The sequence below is a fragment of the Salmo trutta genome, chromosome 32, assembly GCF_901001165.1.
Source record: "Salmo trutta chromosome 32, fSalTru1.1, whole genome shotgun sequence".
In the NCBI taxonomy this organism is placed as follows: Eukaryota; Metazoa; Chordata; class Actinopteri; order Salmoniformes; family Salmonidae; genus Salmo; species Salmo trutta.
The window spans coordinates 23,032,877-23,054,078 of NC_042988.1; the positions used below are offsets into that span (position 1 = coordinate 23,032,877).

Genomic DNA, 21,202 nt, shown 5'->3' on the forward strand with positions numbered 1-21,202 from the left:
AGCTTCCAACGCGACGCTGCTGTGTTTGTGGACGGAGTTCGAGGAACACTAATCTAGGCTCAGATAACCGTACCGCCAGCGTTAACCTAAAGCACTAAGGGGAAGACAAATATCTGACCGTGTATTAGTGGGTGGGGGCGATTTCTAGCCTAATTGTATTAGGCTATTGATTACCATACAGTAAACAGTAACATGTCAGTTTACGTACATTAAAGTAGTGTGTAATACTTTTCATTTTAAAGTAGCCAAATCAGTATTTAATCTAACAGTAACACATATGTACCTTTTAATCGTTTTCCTTATTCATATATATTCAGAAAGCAGTTTTCAGGAAAAAATATAGAAAACAACGAGTCTTGGCGACTTTGCAATCGTGCCTATAAATGTTCACTTGTCGAAACTTCATACCCCAAACATCACTCAAAAAAATTAACGGATTCAACGCAAAGTTTATGGCTCAAAGTCCAGGAGGAAGATTTGCTGTCAAATTGCTGATTACGAGAAACTGGTTCTGTAGTTATAGACAGTGACAATGAACGAACCTAGTGAAGTTAAGTGCACAAAAACGAACTTTTCTCTGATCATTTGGAGAGTTTGCAATGGATGCATGTCATTGTTCTTTGCTCTAGCAAGTTATGTGCAGGCAAGTGATTCCCTTATTTGCTTACATTGTTTGAGATACTTTGTTTTTATAGCCTACTGTATTTGGCGTTTGCTGTAGGCATATCTGCTTCTGTTGAACTCATGGATTTAGCAGAGTAATTTAATGAGTGAACATGGTGTATGTCTGTCTCTGAATATTTGTCACAACTGAGTAAATCCCATGTCTTTTTTATTGGCATAGATTAACGATCCGGATGCAGTGTTATGGATGGTAGGATCACGCTTCTTTTAGTCGTTTAATGTTCTTAATGAATTACTATAATCAAAGTGCTTTTACATTTTTTTTTATTTACAGTAATCCACATGCACACCTTTTTCTATTTCCAGGTTGCCTATGCTATTCCAGCAAATCTGTGTTTATTGATTGCCATTAAACCACATGTAACAGGTATGAAGGCATTATGGATGAATAGAGATCCATCAATGACCTTTGCCTATTTTTCCTATTAAATAACATTTCCATTTTAACATTTTTGGCCAGTGAAAAAGGCCATTGACTGTTTAGTATTTTGTAGTTATATCATGAGTGGAGTTAAAGCTAGAAATATTTATACATGAGCCTGCACTGCACCCTGAATGTTTAAATGCTTGAGAGGCTGTTTTTCAGAGACACTACTTTGGAGGAGAATTGCTAAACTTCATGTGCTTATTTCGACTGCTGTTGTTTCCATGATGGGATGGACTCTGTATAAAGAGCGCATCACAAATATCTTCCAGCAAGAGGAGGGAAGGTATAGTCTCACGGTCAAAATATTTTTCTGTTTAGATGAGCATTGTGTTCAATAATTATTTTTTGTCACACCTGTTTCTCTCTATCCCCAGGGAATTCTCTGGTCTCATGTTGATACTTGTCTGGCTTCTCCTGTGTCAACACTCTGGAAGGTAAGGACTTTCAACATAGATTTGGACCTTATCCCAACATGCAATACCTTATTTAAAAAAGACTCAAACTCAGTACATCACTGATATCTGTACTGTCGTAACTATTTTCTATTAGTTCTATTGGGGCTCTCAGACTGTCCGTTGCTGTTGCCATCACAATCTTCCCCTTTGTGGCCTGGCTGTACTACTACATTAACAAGGAGCTGAGGACCAGCTGGCCCCAGCATTGTAAAACTGCACTATAGATATCCATTCATTAAGATAGTCCAGTGACAAGTGAGCAACATATCTGCGGGATGGAACATTTACAAGAGGATATGACCAAGCTACAGAGGCAGTATGGAAATCATGAATGCATTGTTTAAAAAGACACATGTAAAAAAACACCCCTGCTAAACCATACATCTAAATAAGTGACAATGTCACTTATGATTGATACGTTTTCCTTTTTTTTCTGGAATCATACTTTTCTCTTTCTGAACATTTTTGTTGTTGTAGGCAACCCATTGCACTTGTGGTGATATCTGGTGTAATCACAGTAAAATAAAGCAATTTAATAAGAAATATAAATGGCTTTTTATTATTTTTGCATCAGAAATCGAAAGAAATGCATGTACTGTAGCCTACTCAAGGCTCCAAATAATTTGGTATTTTTATTTAGCACCACTGCGCCTCTATAGCTACAGAATATGTGCTTTAAATGTAATGTAGGCTATATCTAAATCAATTTAAATCAAACTCATTTCGTGTTTGGTGCTCCTAACTTGTTAAAGTTGGCAGCAGAAGTAGGCTACTGCCAATGAAAAGTAAATTTTCTGTACAATAGCTAGATGTCAGTAGCGCCCAGAGAACAGAACAAAAAAGGACTCAGGTACGTAATTTCCGGTTCTAACAGTCAGAAATAACTGTGTTCGCCGGCAGGTCCAGGGTCAGCTTAAAAAGTTGATATTGCGAGCCACTCGGTTAATGAACATTGTTGTAAAAGGTATACTGATCCAAGATCAGGAATTTGAATTCGTTTTTACTTTCATGATTCACGTTGTGTAAAATTCTGCCACCACTTCCGCATTGAGATCTTGATAAACAAGCTCAACATCATGGCAGTGGGTCTAATATCGTATCAGTCTTTGAGTTGTCGATTGTTAAATCGTATGATTTCGCACCAAAGCGTGAGCACAATCTGCAGCTTTACACGCGCTTTATCGAGAAGGACTAGCTCTCCGTACACAGATCTCTCACCACGGACAGTCCACGGGCTGGTAGGTTATACATGGCTGACAACACTCAAGACTAGGATCAAATGTGTTTACGGTTTGAAGCGCGGAATGACCTACAGCTTGAAGACAGATATCATTGTACCTTGTACCTATCCATCATGGTAGCATATTGTGTGTACTCATGCACTGCACAGGTAAATCTATGCAGGAGTTGGACGTGCCGGACATCACAGTGGTTGTCTTTTTACGACTCAAGATCATTCTCGTCTTTACCTCCACCGCCACCTTCTGGTGATAAAACCAAAAAGACAGGAGTATGTAACGTATCAACTCATTTCTGAGCGATATGTAAACAACTGTGGCTGGGCAGCTGATAAAATCTGGTTTTAATGTCTATGGATAAAATAAAGCACCATGCTTTTGCTTTGTCTTTAACCTTGTTGCTTTGCCTGTCTCCATTCATCTATCCTCTGCAGCCAGTGACTTGGAAATCATTAGCAATAACATTTGCATTTGGGGGTGTTCTCCTTGCCGGAATGAAATATTTCAAGAAGGAAAAAGAAGAATGTAAGGACATTTCACCTCATGGGTACTCACCATCATGCAGTAGGCTCCATCTAACAGTGGATTTACACAAATTAATTTATGTTCCCGAACTGAAGTTCTCCTGGAGTTAATCGTCAGTTTCTGTACATGTTGGTAACAATCTGTTTTACATTATGTTGTCTTTTTTAACACATGCACTGCAGTGATTGAAAGAGAAAGGACAAAGTCAATGGGGAAACCAGCACTTGGGGGTCCATTCTCTCTTGTGGATCAGAATAATAAACCCTGTAAAAGTGAGGATTTCCTCAGCCAATGGGTCCTTATCTACTTTGGGTTTACACACTGCCCTGACATCTGTCCTGATGAAATCGAGAAAATGATTGAGGTGGTGGATGAAATAGGTAAAGTGTTTTAATTTAAACGTCTCTTATTATGCATCATATTATTTATGAATGTCATGGCAATTAGATGGTTGAATGAGTAGCCAGTCAGTCACTCATATCATGTTTTCACAAAGCATAATGTTAATGCTACAACCCTGGGATGTACAGAAGATTTGTTGTGATCAACACCATGTCTTTCCATGTTTCCCAGACAGGATACAATCTCTTCCAAACCTGATCCCCATCCTCATCACCATTGATCCTGACAGGGACACACCTGAGGCCATGGGGACATATGTGAAAGGTAAAGAGAACAGGCCATTAACTACTGTAGCTTCCATGTTATGGTAAAAGGGGGGCTTACACATTGGTGGAACAATAACATTCCCCCTCTGTCCTCTATCCCCAGAGTTCTCCCCTAAGCTCATTGGCCTGACTGGGACAATGCCCCAAATTGACCAGGTCTCTCGAGCCTACAGAGTCTACTACAGCCAGGGACCAAAGGATGAAGACAACGACTACATTGTGAGTTCGTTGTCTGATCCTGCCCTTATTCAGAACTCTCATTTGTTCATAGTAAAGTAGATATTCCCACTTTTCCCAGCTGAATTGATATCTAAATGAAACCTCCTTTATACTTGGCTGCAGGTCGATCACACAATCATCATGTACCTGGTTGGTCCGGACGGAGAATTCAAGGAGTATTTTGGACAGAACAAGAGGAGCGCTGAGATCTCCTCTTCCATTGCATCACACATGAGGAAATACAAGAAGGGGAATTAAGAGGTGAGATGAAGGAGAACTGGTCAAGTGCACTGTCTGTGTCTGGGAACACCTTTTGTGTACCTCTCTCACAGCCTTCAGAGACTGTCAGCAGCCTCTGGCCGGCCCAGCAGCCTCTGGCCGGCCCAGCAGCCTCTGGCCGGCCCAGCAGCCTCTGGCCGGCCCAGCAGCCTCTGGCCGGCCCAGCAGCCTCTGGCTGGCCCAGCAGGACTGAACGCTGCCATGTTATGTCAATGACATGGAATATTTACTTTTCATTGAATTCAGATGTCTACGAATGACCATTCCCTTGTTGGGATACCATTTAAAATGGTCTCTAATATCATATTTAAGTCTAAGATGATTTAAAGTGATTGTTTGCAAATGGGCGTGGACAGCACTTGTGTTTATTTTTTCTGCTTTGCCCATTATTTAAATCAATGTGAAATACAATTGTTTCGATGTAAAATATGAGAGCCAAACAGAAATACTTGATTTCAAGTACCTTAACAAATGTATCTACCATATTCCCTAGAAATCAATACTGAAGAACTAAAGGTTTCCAGTGTTTACCCTTGGACACTCCTAGTGGAAAAAAACATGAATAGTTGTCGTTGTGCAGTTACAGTTCGGCTTTACTTCCTTTACACTAATTCTCTTTTTTAGCCTTGCTGTTAAGTCTGGCCCAATACCTGGACTCGTCTCAGTGACACCAGAAACATTTATGCACTGTAATAAGTCTTTGGTTACTCGATTTGTACTATTCATAAATCAGTCATATTTCAACTGAATTTCCAAAGTAATGTTTAATTTATTAAACTTGAACTTACAATTATGTCTGTCTGTTGGATCTTTATTTTTTTTACTGCCCATGTAGTTGTAGGCTACCATGCAGGTTGTCAGAGCTTCACTTTGTGCAACCATATTGTAGACTAGCCTGTTTGTCCAACCATATTGTAGACTAGCCTGTTTGTCCAACCATATTGTAGACTAGCCTGTTTGTCCAACCATATTGTAGACTAGCCTGTTTGTCCAACCATATTGTAGACTAGCCTGTTTGTCCAACCATATTGTAGACTAGCCTGTTTGTCCAACCATATTGTAGACTAGCCTGTTTGTCCAACCATATTGTAGACTAGCCTGTTTGTCCAACCATATTGTAGACTAGCCTGTTTGTCCAACCATATTGTAGACTAGCATGTTCCTAGTGGCAAACACTTGCTGGTCAGAATTTAAGGTTTTTCGTATGAGTTGTCAAGAGTAGAGTACTGTCCTAGATAACTAATTTAACAGATTGATTTGTAATCATGTTGCTATTGATATGACCGCCAGGACAGTGTCTTGACTGGGTGCATTGTTCTGCAAATAAATGGTAATCACCAGAGACTCTTTCTGGTTCTAGCCATAGATGCATGATTGGCTCATAGTAACATATCATTTTCGATGAATTTACACACACACATTCCTAATATATTTGTGTTTTATAATACATACAAATTATTTCTCAATATCCTTTCAAACTGAATACGCAGCTGATGACTGTATTTTAGGCAAGAACCTGTTGAGTTCCCCCTTGGTAACCTGAACTAGAGAGAGCACAGCAGTTGTTCAGCACTCTTTGGCAAAGCACTCCACTCATTCCTGGCTGGTTGGTGGTTTGTGATGACTGGGAAGAAATACTCTTGTAAATGAGAAGAGATCACCTTTCAAAGTATCAAATCATCCTTTATGATAATTTTATATTGTATGCTCATGAATTCACCCACTGAACCATTCCATATCTTGATTTGTGTCCCACCTACAGTACATGCCCGTCTCTTTGCAAAATTGGACAGGAGTCCCTTGTGCCTTTTTCAATGTATACTGTTGTCCTGGAGAATTCAGTTTGATGATACGATCAGTGTCTGTCCCTGTGGATGTCTTGTCTGAGACAGTCCCCCTAAAACTGGGTGTCCTTTCAGACTAGAAGTGGTTATCAGCAGCTTTATTTTGTGGTTTCCTGTCCGTTGGCCCTCTAATCTAAGGCAGATGCACCCATCCTCAGATCTATATTCCACCAGGGACAGGCATCAGTCTGCCTCGGACAGAACCAGCCGACGGGGATTGTCTCCTTACTTCTTCTCTCGTTCGCACTGTGACTTCAAATTCCCACAATCCCGCAGTGTCCTTGACACAGTCAATGTACGTACTCTACTGTAACGTGGAGGTCAGCATAAGCCCTACTCTGGTCTAGACAGTGGTAGCCTGCCTACTGCCTGCCCATGACCAATTATACCCACAACTGTTGCCAGCCCTTCAAATGACATTTATGGGATATTAAATCAACACCAATTAGGTTGGCTTTGATGCAGTGTCAGTTTGTGTCATAGTTTATGAAAATGAATGGCCCACACACCGTACAACTCTACTGACTCTTTCCTTGGAGACAGTTCACACATTCATTTGACGTTTTACAGATAAATGTTCTTTGTAACATGTTTATAGGGTAGAATAGGATCATGCATAGAGTGTAAGTCTAAAGAAATTGTTTAGCATTGTGTGCAGCTGAGTTAACCAATAGATATAAAGGAATTTGACAGAAGAATGCAGGCGTTGGCATTCTATTGTCGACTGCATATGACATCACATGAGTTTTAGAGGGTCATGATTATGACCACAGCACTTCTATGCTAGTCAGTTTACATTCTAACTGATGCGTGGTTAGGAGCTTGTCCAAAGGAGTGCATGATATCAGACCAACAGTCTAAACTAAACTACCTGATGATGAGGCAGCATCTATCTAGTCCACAGGTGCCAAACTCATTCCATGGAGGGCCAGGTGTCTGTGGCTTTTCACTCTTTCCTTGTACTTGATCAATGAATTAAGGTCACTAATTAGTAAGGATGTCCCCATACCTGGTTGTCTAGGTCTTAATTGAAAGGGAAAAACCAAAAGCCATGGCCCTCCATGGAATGAGTTTGACACCCCTGATCTAGTCTCTCTAAATGGGATGGCATGATCCTATATGTTGTGCTAGCTCTGGTCCAGGGCATTAGTGACCGTTCCTTACTAATGCGCATTAACACCCTGGACCAGAGATAATTTTGTGTTCAAAATGTACCACAGTATATCAGTCAATTTTCTTTTCAAAATAAGTTTTAATTTGAATCAGTAAAATGTTTATTTCATTGATTTAGAATTGTTCTTGCACACTGCCACACGCAGGAATAAACGGAACATAAACCAATTGAAAACATCTACAGCGCTGTGAATGCATTGTATTGTTTGTCATTGTATTCTTGAAATGCCAGCTGTATTGATGAAATAGATTACTTATTCAACAAAACCTTATATGGCCCTACCAAAGGCCTCTATCAGCACAGGCATCACATGGGTGTGACATATGGTACACTTGAAACACATACTTGTGCTATATTGACATGGGCAACTGAGGAACATTAATAGAAATCCACTCAGGATTTTGTATGGATCTGGAGGGCTTTTTCGGATTTGTTGTTAACTCTGTTGTTTGGAATGCTCTCTTGGCCATGCATAAACGGGGGCCTGGGTTTTTTTTTGAAGCCATGATGAGGCATGGGCTGCTTTTGTATGAGATGTATTCAGGTCGTCTGTAAAGCGTTTTACTACATGTAACATCATCACAATTGGAAGCAGCTTAGATGTTTGTATTGTCAGAAGTCTTGTATTGCTTCAGCGTGCTTCATTATAGAGCCGACAAAGGCCTCTGGTATTCAGTTTAGTAGATCATTTTTGTTCAGAATTACTGTGTCAAATTTGCTGTGTCAGTATGTTTTATTTTTATTTCACATTTATGTATTGGTCACTGTGACTGAATCCAATCTCATAGAGCAACATTACCTCAGTTTAGCATTAGGTCAATAGTCTTGAAAGCAAAACGGAAAAGGTTTTTGATAACATCTCTTCGTCTCAGGTCTTTGAATGACAATGGAATACACAGCAGACGGACATGTCTCTGTCTGTCTGGAACGTGCTAACTGCCATCTGTAAACCCCAGCCCGTATCGGGCCATGCCCTCCCAGTGAGCCCTAAATGACCGTGATCCCAGTCACCCAATGCCAGAATCTGAGCAATGCCCTAACAGACCTAATCTTCCCTGATCCCAGAAAATGAGGAATGTCGTGTCTGGACCCAAAGCCCTCTAAGCTGCCATCCTTAGTCATCATTGCATTTTTAATGGACAGGCTGCAGGGTTACAATTGAAAACATTTAACAAAAATAGAGGATGCATCCATAAAGAGATAGCATCCATACAGTCTTTGTCACTTTTCTGAAACTCCAGGGGTCGTCCTACTGTGATCATAGATTGTGCAACTGCAACACTCAGGTAAGAATGGACCAAATCATATAATTAGGCCTTTGATGTTTATTGGATCTTCTCAAGGAATATAGAGAATTTCTGCAATTATTTGTTTTTATAGTATAATCCATGACAAACAGATCAATATAAAGCATATGATGTATAATCAATTGTCTCCTTACTACACAGCTTTAGAAAATGAGTGATGCTGAGATGGAAGTGTTCGGGGTGACTGCCTCGTACCTCCGCAAGCCGGAGCGGGAGAGGATTGCGGCACAGGTCAAGCCATTTGATGCCAAAACGGCAGTATGTGAAAGGCAAAATCAAGAGCCAAGACATCTCCAAGGTCATAGTGGAGACTGAGGATGGGAGGGTGAGTACATATCAAATGTTCTAGAACATCTGACCATATGTTCTAACCCACTGGGCACAGACGTCAGTTTAATGTCTAGTTTTCATTTACATTTGGTTGAGTTGTCAGCTAACGTGAATTCAAAGTGAAGTCAACAAAACATTCCACCATGGTTAAAAAACACAATATTCACTTATGTTGATGACTTTTTTCAAATCCAATCAGTTTTCCACATTGATTCAACATCATCGCATACATTTTTTGTTGTTGAAATGACGTGGAAACAACATTCAACCAGTTTTTGCCCAGTGGGAAAGCATGATATATTGTACTTACTATGTGAGAGTGACTGAAATTCAGAGTACATGTCATTTCTAAGCCTTTTGGATGCTAAATAAAAAGTTAATTATGCCACCGTGGCATGATTTCGATGTAGTTTCATCCAGTTATTATTCTAGAATGCAACTGGTTCGTTATTTGAATGGAAACTTGCCTCCCCTAACTGCCCTCTCCTTTATTTGATCATGTTGCAGGTTGTCACAGTGAATCCGGATGACATCAGCCCCATGAACCCTCCTAAATTTGACAAGATCGAGGACATGGCCATGTTGACCCATCTCCCTGAGCCAGCCGTGCTGTTCAACCTCAAGGAGCGCTACGCTGCCTGGATGATCTATGTAAGCAGACACAGATCAGATTACATTTCAACTCAGTCATACGTACATCTTCTAATTGCATTGTCAATCAAACATCTACCATCTAGTTTCATGGGTTCAATCAGATCAAGTCATCAATGACATAACCTGAGTTGTTCCCCTATTGCAGACCTACTCTGGGCTGTTCTGTGTGACTGTGAACCCCTATAAGTGGCCCCCGGTCTACAACCCAGAGGTGGTGACTGGCTATCGGGGCAAGAAGCGCCAGGAGGTCCCACCCCACATTTTCTCCATCTCTGATAATGTTTATATATAAGTAGAACATCTGAGCATGGCAGTGAAACTATAGCATAGAGGAATGCTAACATACAGGTACGTACAACAGTGTCAGCAGGCAAACTATAGCACAGAGGAATGCTAACATACAGGTACGTACAACAGTGTCAGCAGGCAAACTATAGCACAGAGGAATGCTAACATACAGGTACGTACAACAGTGTCAGCAGGCAAACTATAGCACAGAGGAATGCTAACATACAGGTACGTACAACGGTGTAAGCAGGCATGTATCTTTGCAACAATAATTATTGTATACTGGATCTACATTGTATCTGAGTTATTGTAATTCTAAACATGAATTACAACACCATCAGCAGAAGATGCCCATATCTCTATTCTTCTCCCTTGACGCCAACATCACGACTCTTAGCTCTTAATTTGTTCACTTGGCATTTTGCTATGTCTGCCCGCTCCTCAGCTTCCTCAAGCTCATGTTGCACCTTCCTGAATTTAGCCAAATTGATACTGGTCTGCTCCTCCTGTGGTTCACAGAAAAGAGATGGATATGAATAAGTTAGAAGTGGTGAACTGTTGTCATATTTATCTAATAATACTATGCACAGTTGTTGCCAATAATATATTGTACTCACCGCCTCCTCACTCTGCCTTTTGTAAGCTTTCACCCTCATCTGCAGCTTGTTGACCAAGTCCTGCAGTCTGCCTACATTCTTCTTATCTTCCTCACCCTACAAACCCAGTGTTTTCAATTACTCACATATTTTATCCTGATTTGGTGAAAGTCAGGAATAAGCAACCAAACATATTTTACCTGATATGTGAGCTCCTTGACTTTTCTTTCATATTTCCGCACACCCTTCATGTCTTCCACACAACGTTTCTGCTCTGCCTCCAGTTCATTCTCCAGCTCTCTAACCTTGAGTGTAAATAATGTATTACGAAAGAATCACAAACTAAGAGAGTGTGAACTGGAAATAAAACATTTATCTTTATCCTTACTCTGGTGTCTAGTTTCTGGAGCTAACTGGGCTAAGGGCTAACTGCTCAGCCTCATCCAGACGCTGCTGCAAGTCTTTAACTGTGACCTCCAGATTCTTCTTCATCTTCTCCACGTGAGCACTGGTGTCCTGCTCCTTCTTCAGCTCCTCAGCCATCATGGCAGCCTATCGATAAAGAATTTGTAATCGACCGAGATATTGTTTGAACAGACTTCATTTGGGCTGAGATTTACACTGAGTTCGGACTTACATCTATAATAGCCTTTTTAGCTTTCTCATCTACATTTCTTGCTTCTTGGACTGCGTCTTCCACCTCTGATTGCAGCTGAGTTAGGTCAGACTCCATCTTCTTTTTTGTGCTGATGAGACCAGTGTTCTGTTAAATGAGTAAAGAGAGAAGGTAACACAATAAGTTAAATTGATACATTTCACTTAAGGCCAAAGTTCTGAATTGTTTATGGGGCCTCACCTGAGAGTGCAACAGGTGCATCCTCTCGCTCACGTCGACCAGCTCCTGCTCGGCCAGTTTACGGCACCTCTCTGACTGCTCTAGTGCTGCCCTCATCTCCTCAATCTCTGCCATCATCAGTGTATTGCGGCGTTCTACAATGGCCAGCTGCTCCTTCAGGTCCTCCTGCCCATGGAGGGCATTATCCAAATGGACCTGAGTGTCCTGAAACAAAGGTCATGAATAAGTCCAATACCCACTGACTAGAACTTTGATAGAGATGATGAGTGTTATGGTTGAAAAACAATGGGTTTCTGGAATCAAACACTAACTTTGAGTTGGCCCTGGATGTTTCTGAGCTGCTTGGTAGCATCAGCTGCTTGGTGGTTGGCATGGCCCAGCTGAATCTCCATCTCATTTAGGTCCCCTTCCATCTTCTTTTTGACTCGGACGGCATCGTTTCTGCTGTGGGTCTCAGAATCTAGAGCACTCTGCAGGGTGTCCACGGTCCTCTGATGGTTCCTCTTCAGCAGGTCTATTTCCTCATCTTTCTCTGCCACCTTTCTGTCAACCTCTGACTTGATCTGGTTCAACTCCAGTTGAAGGTGGAGCCTCTTGGCTTCTTCATGTTCAAGGGAGGACTAGAAGAAGACACAAGTGCACAGAACAGAAACATTTGCGGTCATATTCAAATAATACATGTAGGGGAATGCACAATATGTGTGAGAAAATGGCGAACCTCAGCTTCTTCAAGAGCTGTTTGGGTGTCTATCTTGTCCTGTTCAGCTTGTTTCGCTGCCTTTTCCAGTTCATGGAAGGTCTTTCCAGACTGTCCCACTTGCTCAGTGATATCTGTTATTTCCTCTGAAAATTGACAAAGCAATATGTTTGTTACATGCAGGCATATAAGCTAAAACTCATACACACATTCTATGAGGATATGTTGTTATGATTTTAGAGGGTGATGATGATCATACGTTGAAGGTTTTTATTCTCTCTCTTCATGTTCTCTAAGTGATCCAGGGCTTCTTCAAATGAGTTTTTCATCTTGAATAGCTCTGTGCTCAGAGACCTGGACTCCCTTCGTGAGCCGTCCAGCTCGGACCAGGCCTCTTCATACTTCTGTTTCCATTCAGCAAGATCCTGATGTAAAAAAAATCACATGAAATTCAATCCAATTGTTAAGACCGAACCACACCACAGTATTTAGTAATTGAGACACTAAATAAGTCAATATGATTACGTTGTCAAAGTTCCTCTGTTTCTTGTCCAGGGTGACAATGGCTGAATTGGACCTCTCCACCTCGACCATGAGCTCCTCCACCTCTGCTTGTAGCCTCTGCTTGGTCTTCTCCAGTGAGGCACACTTAGCATTCATTGGCTCTGTCTGCTCTACAGAATCCTGGAGGCGTTGGGCAAGCTTCCTCCTTAAAAGGGAACAAACAGTAGTAAATCAATTGATTAATGAATGAATGTATGTTGCAAAATAATATATGTTTTACCCATCAGTGCACTTTACTTAGCATCCTCAAGTTCCTCAGTGCGCTGGATGGCATCAGTCTCATACTTGGTTCGCCACAGAGCTACCTCACTGTTGGACTTGTACATGCTATGCTGCAGCTCAGCCTTGGACTCCTGCTCCTCCTCATACTGCTCCCGGAGCAGGTCACAGTCATGGCGGGTTGATTGTAAACCATGGGCCAGGGAATTCTTAGCCTAAAGCCAGAGACAATTCATAAAGTTAGTCTTAGCTTATATCGTCGTTGTGAAATAATTATTGCTTGTAATTGGCAAGAGGTTGTCTAACCTTAACTTCCTCCTCCAAAAGTCTCTTCAGCTCTTCAATCTGACTGCTCACTAGTTTCACTCTGCTCAGCTGGGACACAGTTAACTCCTTCTCCTCAAGCTGGCGTTTGAGCTCACCTATTCAAGAGATATTGTAAAAGTAGCACACTAGCAGCGTAGTTCTCAAACTATGTATCAAATCCTAAGTGTCCTTCATGTAAATGAGATTTACCTGAAACTTACCATTTTCTGTTTGCAAGCGAGCATTCAGGGCAGTGTAATCATTTAGAGACTCATGGGCCTCGTCAGATTTGTTCTTGTAGTCATTACTTTGGTCTTCAAGAGTTCTGCACACTTTCTCAAGGTTAGCCTAAAATGTTAAAAATAAAAACAGACAAGATGCTCTTACAGTAAGTAACCAGTGTATCCAACCTGGACGTAACATAGTAAAAGTAAATGTTATGGTTCGTATGGTATGTATTCATTTGCAGATGTCCATCATTAATTTCTATATGTCGCAAATTGTGTTATGTTACGAATTTACAAATTCCAATTTTATGTGGCTAATGTTAGCTAGGCTAGGATGTAAGGTTTGGGTTAGGAGTGAGGTTAAAGTTAGGGTTAGCTATTAGCTAAGTAGTTGCAGAGTAGCTACCCACCCACACAACCTACGGATTGCTAGACGTTCGCATTATACACCCAACCTACTTTCGTTTTTTGCATTAAGCAACCTTAAGTCTTATATAACCATACCAAACATAACATATCATACTCATTTCAACATCCTGGATTTACGTTTACTATGTTACTGCTAGTCTATGAGACCAGGCTGGTGTATAGTGAAAGGGTTTATTTTGTATGTTGAATATCAACATGGTCAACATCTGATGAACCTACCTTGCTTTTGAGAACACTCTCTACATTGCAGGCCAAGTCATCAATTTCCATCTTGTATTCACTTTTCTCCTTCTCCAGTTTCTGCTTAACTCTCTGGAGGTTGTCAATTTGTTCTCCCAGTTCTGCCATGCTGTCTGCCTGCTTCTTGCGGAGAGCAGCAGTGATTGACTCATGCTGCAGTGTGGACTCTTCAAGATCACGACGCAGCCTCTGAAACTCACTTTCGCGCTTCTTGTTTGCATCAATTTGGGAAGAAGTGGCTCCACCAGCTTCTTCCAGTCTCTGACTGATCTCCTCAAGTTCCCTGGAGAGATCAGACCTCTGCTTCTCTATCTTGGCCCGAGCAAAGCGCTCAGCTTCGATTTCCTTGTCGAGTTCCTCAATGCGAGCCTGTGGTAAAAAAAGTTATTCTGTAAAAATTTTGGCAAAAGTTACAATGTATGCATTTAATTTATTTTCACAAACCACATACCTGAAACTCCTTTATTTTCTTCTGAAGTTGAGAGCTCAATATTTGTTCATCCTCAATTTTACCTTGCAGGTAACTGAACTTTAAATCCATCCTGAAAACATTTGAGAATTCATTGAATGGAAATTAGTTGATGCTCCATTGTTTGTGCTGCTTCTATCACTTTCAACTATTGCTCTATCAAAATGTGAATCAAGAGTTTAATCTCCATAAACTCAATGATAATTTCAAAATTAATTTTTAATCTTTCATCCATTTGTTGTCTTTCATTCTCCAGGTCCATAACATTTTCCTGGGACAGCTTGAGATCTCCCTCAAGTTTTCTTTTGGCTCTTTCCAAATCCGCACGCACCTTCTTCTCCTGCTCTAGAGATCCCTCAAGCTGGAAGAAGACCATAGTCCAGAACAATCGATGACTGTGAGAAAATCTTGAAAGAATGCTAACAAAAGACAAAAGTGTATAAGTCACTTGATGCTTACATGATCAACCTGTTGCTCCAGCTTGACCTTTGTCTTAGTCAGAGTGTTGACTGTGTCCTCCTCTGCCTGGAGATCATCCAGGGTCTGCTGGTGCACCTCTTGCAATGCCTTGATCTCCTTTGAAGACTTCAGAAGATGTTCTTCTAATGTGGCCAACTCTTCTGTCAAATTTTTCACCTGTGTTAAAAAATGCACACAGTTACCCTCCATTCATTGTGGTTATGAGATTTAAAGGCATGGGTGATGTGCTTATCAGATGCCCTCACCTTATTTTCTGTGGCATATTTCTCCTTCTCAACCTTGGTAATATTGAGCTCCAGGTCGTCTATATCCCTTTTGAGCTCGGAGCATTCATCCTCCAGTTTCCTCTTCCTGGCAGTGATCTCTGCATTGATCTCCTCCTCTTCCTCAATTCTCTCAGAGAACTCCTTGGTTTTTGCCTCTAGATGGATCTTGCTCTTGATCAACCCCTCACATCTCTCCTCTGCATCAGAGAGGTTCTCTCTTTCCTATTGAAATATGAACAAGTAGCATACCTTAGACAATAAAACCATTGTAACAGGGTTGCTGCTACTGTTTATTATATATAATGCTGCCTGGTCACTATCCTTACTATACAGTGAGGGAAAAAAGTATTTGATCCCCTGCTGATTTTGTACGTTTGCCCACTGACAAAGAAATGATCAGTCTATAATTTTAATGGTAGGTTTATTTGAACAGTGAGAGACAGAATAACAACAAAAAAATCCTGAAAAACGCATGTCAAAAATGTTATAAATTGATTTGCATTTTAATGAGGGAAATAAGTATTTGACCCCTCTGCAAAACATGACTTAGTACTTGGTGGCAAAACCTTTGTTGGCAATCACAGAGGTCAGACGTTTCTTGTAGTCGGCCACCAGGTTTGCACACATCTCAGGAGGGATTTTGTCCCACTCCTCTTTGCAGATCTTCTCCAAGTCATTAAGGTTTCGAGGCTGACGTTTGGCAACTCAAACCTTCAGCTCCCTGCACAGATTTTCTATGGTATTAACGTCTGGAGACTGGCTAGGCCACTCCAGGACCTTAATGTGCTTCTTCTTCAGCTACTCCTTTGTTGCCTTGGCAATGTGTTTTGGGTCATTGTCATGCTGGAATAAATACCCATCCACGACCCATTTTCAATGCCCTGGCTGAGGGAAGGAGGTTCTCACCCAAGATTTGACGGTACATGGCCCCGTCCATCGTCCCTTTGATGCTGTGAAGTTGTCCTGTCCCCTTAGCAGAAAAACACCCCCAAAGCATAATGTTTCCACCTCCATGTTTGATGGTGGGGATGGTGTTCTTGGGGTCATAGGCAGCATTCCTCCTCCTCCAAACACAGCGAGTTGAGTTGATGCCAAAGAGCTCCATTTTGGTCTCATCTGACCACAACATTTTCACCCAGTTGTCCTCTGAATCATTCAGATGTTCATTGGCAAACTTCAGACGGGCATGTATATGTGCTTTCTTGAGCAGGGGGACCTTGCGGGCGCTGCAGGATTTCAGTCCTTCACGGCGTAGTGTGTTACCAATTGTTTTCTTGGTGACTATGGTCCCAGCTACCTTGAGATCATTGACAAGATCCTCCCGTGTAGTTCTGGGCTGATTCCTCGCCGTTCTCATGATCATTGCAACTCCACGGGGTGAGATCTTGCATGGAGCCCTAGGCCGAGGGAGATGGACAGTTCTTTTGTGTTTCTTCCATTTGCGAATAATCGTACCAACTGTTGTCACCTTCTCACCAAGCTGCTTGGTGATGGTCTTGTAGCCCATTCCAGCCTTGTGTAGGTCTACAATCTTGTCCCTGACATCCTTGGAGAGCTCTTTGGTCTTGGTCATGGTGGAGAGTTTGGAATCTGATTGATTGATTGCTTCTGTGGACAGGTTTATTTTATACAGGTAACAAGCTGAGATTAGGAGCACTCCCTTTAAGAGTGTGCTCCTAATCTCAGCTCGTTACCTGTATAAAAGACACCTGGGAGCCAGAAATCTTTCTGATTGAGAGGGGGTCAAATACTTATTTCCCTCATTAAAATGCAAATCAATTTATAAGAAATGACACTTTGCTACAATGTAAAGTAGTGAGTGTACAGCTTGTATAACAGTGTAAATTTGCTGTCCCCTCAAAATAACTCAACACACAGCCATTAATGTCTAAACCGCTGGCAACAAAAGTGAGTACACCCCTAAGTGAAAATGTCCCAATTAGCCATTTTCCCTCCCTGGTGTCATGTGACTCGTTAGTGTTACAAGGTCTCAGGTGTGAATGGGGAGCAGGTGTGTTAAATTTGGTGTCATTGCTCTCACACTCCCTCATACTGACTGGTCACTGGAAGTTCAACATGGCACCTCATGGCAAAGAACTCTCTGAGGATCTGAAAAAAAGAATTGTTGCTCTACATAAAGATGGCCTGGGCTAGAAGAAGATTGCCAAGACCCTGAAATTGAGCTGCAGCACGGTGGCCAAGACCATACAGCGGTTTAACAGGACAGGTTCCACTCAGAACAGGCCTCGCCATGGTCGAGAAGTAGAGTGCACGTGCTCTGCGTCATAGCCAGAGGTTGTCTTTGGGAAATAGACGTATGAGTGCTGCCAGCATTGCTGCAGAGGTTGAAGGGGTGGGGGGTCAGCCTGTCAGTGCTCAGACCATACGTCGCACACTGCATTGGTCTGCATGGCTGTCGTCCCAGAAGGAAGCCTCTTCTAAAGATGATGCACAAGAAAGCCCACAAACAGTTTGCTGAAGACAAGCAGACTAAGGACATGGATTACAGGAACCATGTCCTGTGGTCTGATGAGACCAAGATAAACTTATTTGGTTCAGATGGTGTCAAGTGTGTGTGGCGGCAACCAGGTGAGGAGTACAAAGACGAGTGTGTCTTGCCTACAGTCAAGCATGGTGGTGGGAGTGTCATGGTCTGGGGCTGCATGAGTGCTGCCGGCACTGGGGAGCTACAGTTCATTGAGGGAACCATGAATGCCAACATGTACTGTGACATACTGAAGCAGAGCATGATCCCCTCCCTTCGGAGACTGGGCCGCAAGGCAGTGTTTCAACATGATAACGACCCCAAACACACCTCCAAGACGACCACTGCCTTGCTAAAGAAGCTGAGGGTAAAGGTGATGGACTGGCCAAGCATGTCTCCAGACCTAAACCCTATTGAGCATCTGTGGGGCATCCTCAAACGGAAGGTGGAGGAGTGCAAGGTCTCTAACATCCACCAGCTCCGTGATGTCGTCATGGAGGAGTGGAAGAGGACTCCAGTGGCAACCTGTGAAACTCTGGTGAACTCCATGCCCAAGAGGGTTAAGGCAGTGCTGGAAAATGATGGTGGCCACACAAAATATTGACACTTTGGGCCCAATTTGGATATTTTCACTTAGGGGTGTACTCACTTTTTTTGCCTGCGGTTTAGACATTAATGGCTGTGTGTTGTTATTTTGAGGGGACAGCAAATTTACACTGTTATACAAGCTGTACACTCACTACTTTACATTGTAGCAAAGTGTCATTTCTTCAGTGTTGTCACATGAAAAGATACACTCAAATATGGGGGGTGTACTCACTTTTGTGAGATACTGTAGTTCTTTTCCAAGCTGTGTGGGTAATATAAAGAAATGCGATATAAGGTACAGGTGGACTCACATCTGTGGCCATGAGCTCTTCTGTGTCATTGATGCTTTGCACTGTTATTTCCCCCTGGCTGATGAAAGGGTAGTCATATGGGTTGGTGGTGATGAGCAGCATCTCTGGTGAACATGATAAAGAAGGTGTATATTTACCATTGGGGGTTATATTGGTGTTGGAGGCTGAACTCACAGTACAGCACATTTTCCAGATTGCATATTGCAGCCCCCTTTTTAGATGCAAAACATTTAAAGGGGCAATCTGCAGTTCAAACAACAACAAAGTGGTCAACCTACCACTGTTTTTGGTAGCAGTTGAGGGATGGGGCTGGGGAAATATAACCACTCTCAAATTCATAGACAGAGCTATGGAAGTGAGGACTGACTCGGCTATACAGTTTTTATTTACAATTACATTGTTCGTAAACAATGGAGTAAAACAATCTTATATTTTGGGTTCTGATGGTGTACGACAGTTGACCTAAGCTTATGAGGCATTTATTCTTCAAGAATCAATGGGTATATATCATTCATTTAAAGTACACAAAATGGATGTAGCAATCACAGATTGCCCACTTAAAGTAACCAATAACCTTGCAGTCCAAAACTACAATTACTGTTTATGGCTTTACATTGATCCACCAGCTAGCATTACTCAACTTACCAATTAACTCAGGCTTCTTATTGGACATGATCTGATAGAAGATGTGATAACTCCTTTCTGCTAGGAGCTGAAACGTTACCCTGGATTTTTCCAATAGGTCTAAAGAAGGAAATCGTAGAAATCAAGGGACATCTTGTTCCAATCCACAGCAAAGGCCTTGTATTTGCAAAGAAAATAGGCAAGTCTCAATATCAGCTGAGGACAGCTTCCCCATTGTTCCAAAGTGGATGCGGATGAATTTTCCCTGTATGTTTTCCAAATATTAAATTGTTTTTAAAATGTCACATTTCAGCTAAGGTGACTGGTTTATGAATGCATGCTTGGCTATATGTTAACTCTATATGCTCATACTGTATGTTGATCAAACCCACTCACAAAGCGAGAGGAGTTGTCGTTCCTCACCATCTTGGCATTCCCAAAAGCCTCCAGCAGAGGGTTGGCCTGGATGATTTGATCCTCCACGGTTCCCTTTGAGAATAAAAGTGTTGGCAAGTATGAGTAAATACACTTTACAGTAAATGCAATAGAAATTACTTTTGCAACAGAAAATGCAATAGAGGGAACTATATGGTACATCTTATGTTCATGTAACATGAGTATGGATAGAACCTGAATTTTTCCATTGATTTCCTTCTTCTTAATCACTTCCTCCAGCCATTGCGATTGTGGCAAAATACTGGATGACACGCTTTGTGTTTACAGTCTTCCCTGCACCAGATTCTCCACTGTCAAAATCCAGATTGAACAACACAATTGACAGTAATAATGTAAACATTCCTAGTATATCCAGTTCTTTACAGAGGCAGACCATTAGTAACAGCATGTGCAACAGTACATACGTGATAAGGATGGACTGGTTTTCACGATCTGTTGAAAGATAAAATCAGTGGTGGAAAAACTACCCCATTTTCATACTTGAGTAAAAGTAGAGACCTTAATAGAAAATGACTCAAGTAAAAGCGAAAGTCACCCAGTAAAATCTACTTGAGTAAAAGTCCAAAAGTATTTTGTTTTTTTAAATATATTTAAGTATTAAAAGTAAATGTAATTGCTAAAATATACTGAAGTATCAAAAGTAAAAGTATAAATAATTTCAAATTCCTTCTATCAAGAAAACCAGAAGGCACGATTTTCTTGTTTTTAAAATTTATGGATAGCCAGAAATCATTTACAAACAAAGCATTTGTGTTTAGTGAGTCCACCAGATCAGATGCAGTAGGGATGACCAGGGATTTTCTCTTTAAGTGTGTGAATTATACATTTTTCATGTCCTGCTAAGCATTCAAAATGTAACGAGTACTTTTGGGTGTCAGGGCAAATGTACGGAATAGAAAGTACATTATTTTATTTAGGAATGTAGTGGAGTAAAAGTAGAAGTTGTCAAAAATAGAAGTAGTAAAGTAAAGTACACCCCAAAAAACGACTTATTAAGTAGTACTTTCAAGTATTTTTACTTAAGAACTTTACACCACTGGATAAAATGACCTGTTAAGTATACTGTAATAGCTTGCTGCCACAATATGATACATCATGAAATGAAGATTATACCTGTTAGCATAAACTGATAGGCATTATCAGAGATGGAGAAAATGTGGGGTGGGACCTCCTGGCGCTTCTTGCCCCGTTAGCCAGTCACCACCTCTGGGTTGTAGACCGGGGGCCACTTATAGGGGTTCACAGTCGCACAGAACAGCCCAGAGTAGGTCTGCAATAGGGGAACAACTCAGGTTAT

At 41.5% G+C, this 21,202-nt stretch overlaps 2 protein-coding genes and 2 pseudogenes across 3 annotated transcripts; 3 read left to right on the forward strand and 1 right to left on the reverse strand.

Annotated features, from left to right (window-relative positions):
• The first annotated feature begins 14 nt into the window (after nt 1–14).
• On the forward strand, nt 15–2,115 carry LOC115171443 (transmembrane protein 220-like). The gene is made up of 6 exons (XM_029728257.1): nt 15–643; nt 845–874; nt 991–1,051; nt 1,271–1,394; nt 1,486–1,545; nt 1,661–2,115. The coding sequence occupies exons 1-6, from the start codon at nt 533–535 to the stop codon at nt 1,788–1,790; spliced, it is 516 nt and encodes a 171-aa protein (XP_029584117.1). The 5' UTR covers nt 15–532; the 3' UTR covers nt 1,791–2,115.
• Nucleotides 2,116–2,437: 322 nt separating this feature from the next.
• Nucleotides 2,438–5,288, forward strand: LOC115171441 (protein SCO1 homolog, mitochondrial). 2 transcript variants are annotated; one of them, XM_029728254.1, is made up of 7 exons: nt 2,438–2,804; nt 2,957–3,076; nt 3,239–3,329; nt 3,512–3,709; nt 3,903–3,995; nt 4,101–4,216; nt 4,340–5,288. In XM_029728254.1, exons 1-7 carry the CDS (start codon nt 2,643–2,645, stop codon nt 4,472–4,474), a joined length of 915 nt encoding a protein of 304 aa, XP_029584114.1. In that variant the 5' UTR covers nt 2,438–2,642; the 3' UTR covers nt 4,475–5,288. The 2 variants fall into 2 exon arrangements, with proteins under 2 accessions (XP_029584114.1, XP_029584115.1); XM_029728255.1 differs by lacking the exon at nt 2,957–3,076 and having other exon boundaries at nt 2,439–2,804.
• Nucleotides 5,289–8,970: 3,682 nt separating this feature from the next.
• Nucleotides 8,971–10,096, forward strand: LOC115170692 (myosin-3-like; annotated as a pseudogene).
• Nucleotides 10,097–10,438: 342 nt separating this feature from the next.
• Nucleotides 10,439–21,202, reverse strand: part of LOC115171439 (myosin heavy chain, fast skeletal muscle-like) — a 36,876-nt pseudogene continuing 26,112 nt past the window's right edge.

What these genes read in the sequence shown, in the direction of transcription:
- LOC115171443 (XM_029728257.1), top strand. Translation starts at nt 533, where the DNA reads ATGAACGAACCTAGTGAAGTTAAGTGCACAAAAACGAACTTTTCTCTG. An exon ending in TTCCAGCAAGAGGAGGGAAG is followed by an intron (nt 1,395 to 1,485) that starts GTATAGTCTCAC and finishes CTCTATCCCCAG; the next exon opens with GGAATTCTCTGGTCTCATGT. An exon ending in CTGTGTCAACACTCTGGAAG is followed by an intron (nt 1,546 to 1,660) that starts GTAAGGACTTTC and finishes ATTTTCTATTAG; the next exon opens with TTCTATTGGGGCTCTCAGAC.
- LOC115171441 (XM_029728254.1), top strand. Translation starts at nt 2,643, where the DNA reads ATGGCAGTGGGTCTAATATCGTATCAGTCTTTGAGTTGTCGATTGTTA. An exon ending in ATAAAACCAAAAAGACAGGA is followed by an intron (nt 3,077 to 3,238) that starts GTATGTAACGTA and finishes TATCCTCTGCAG; the next exon opens with CCAGTGACTTGGAAATCATT. An exon ending in ATGAAGACAACGACTACATT is followed by an intron (nt 4,217 to 4,339) that starts GTGAGTTCGTTG and finishes ACTTGGCTGCAG; the next exon opens with GTCGATCACACAATCATCAT.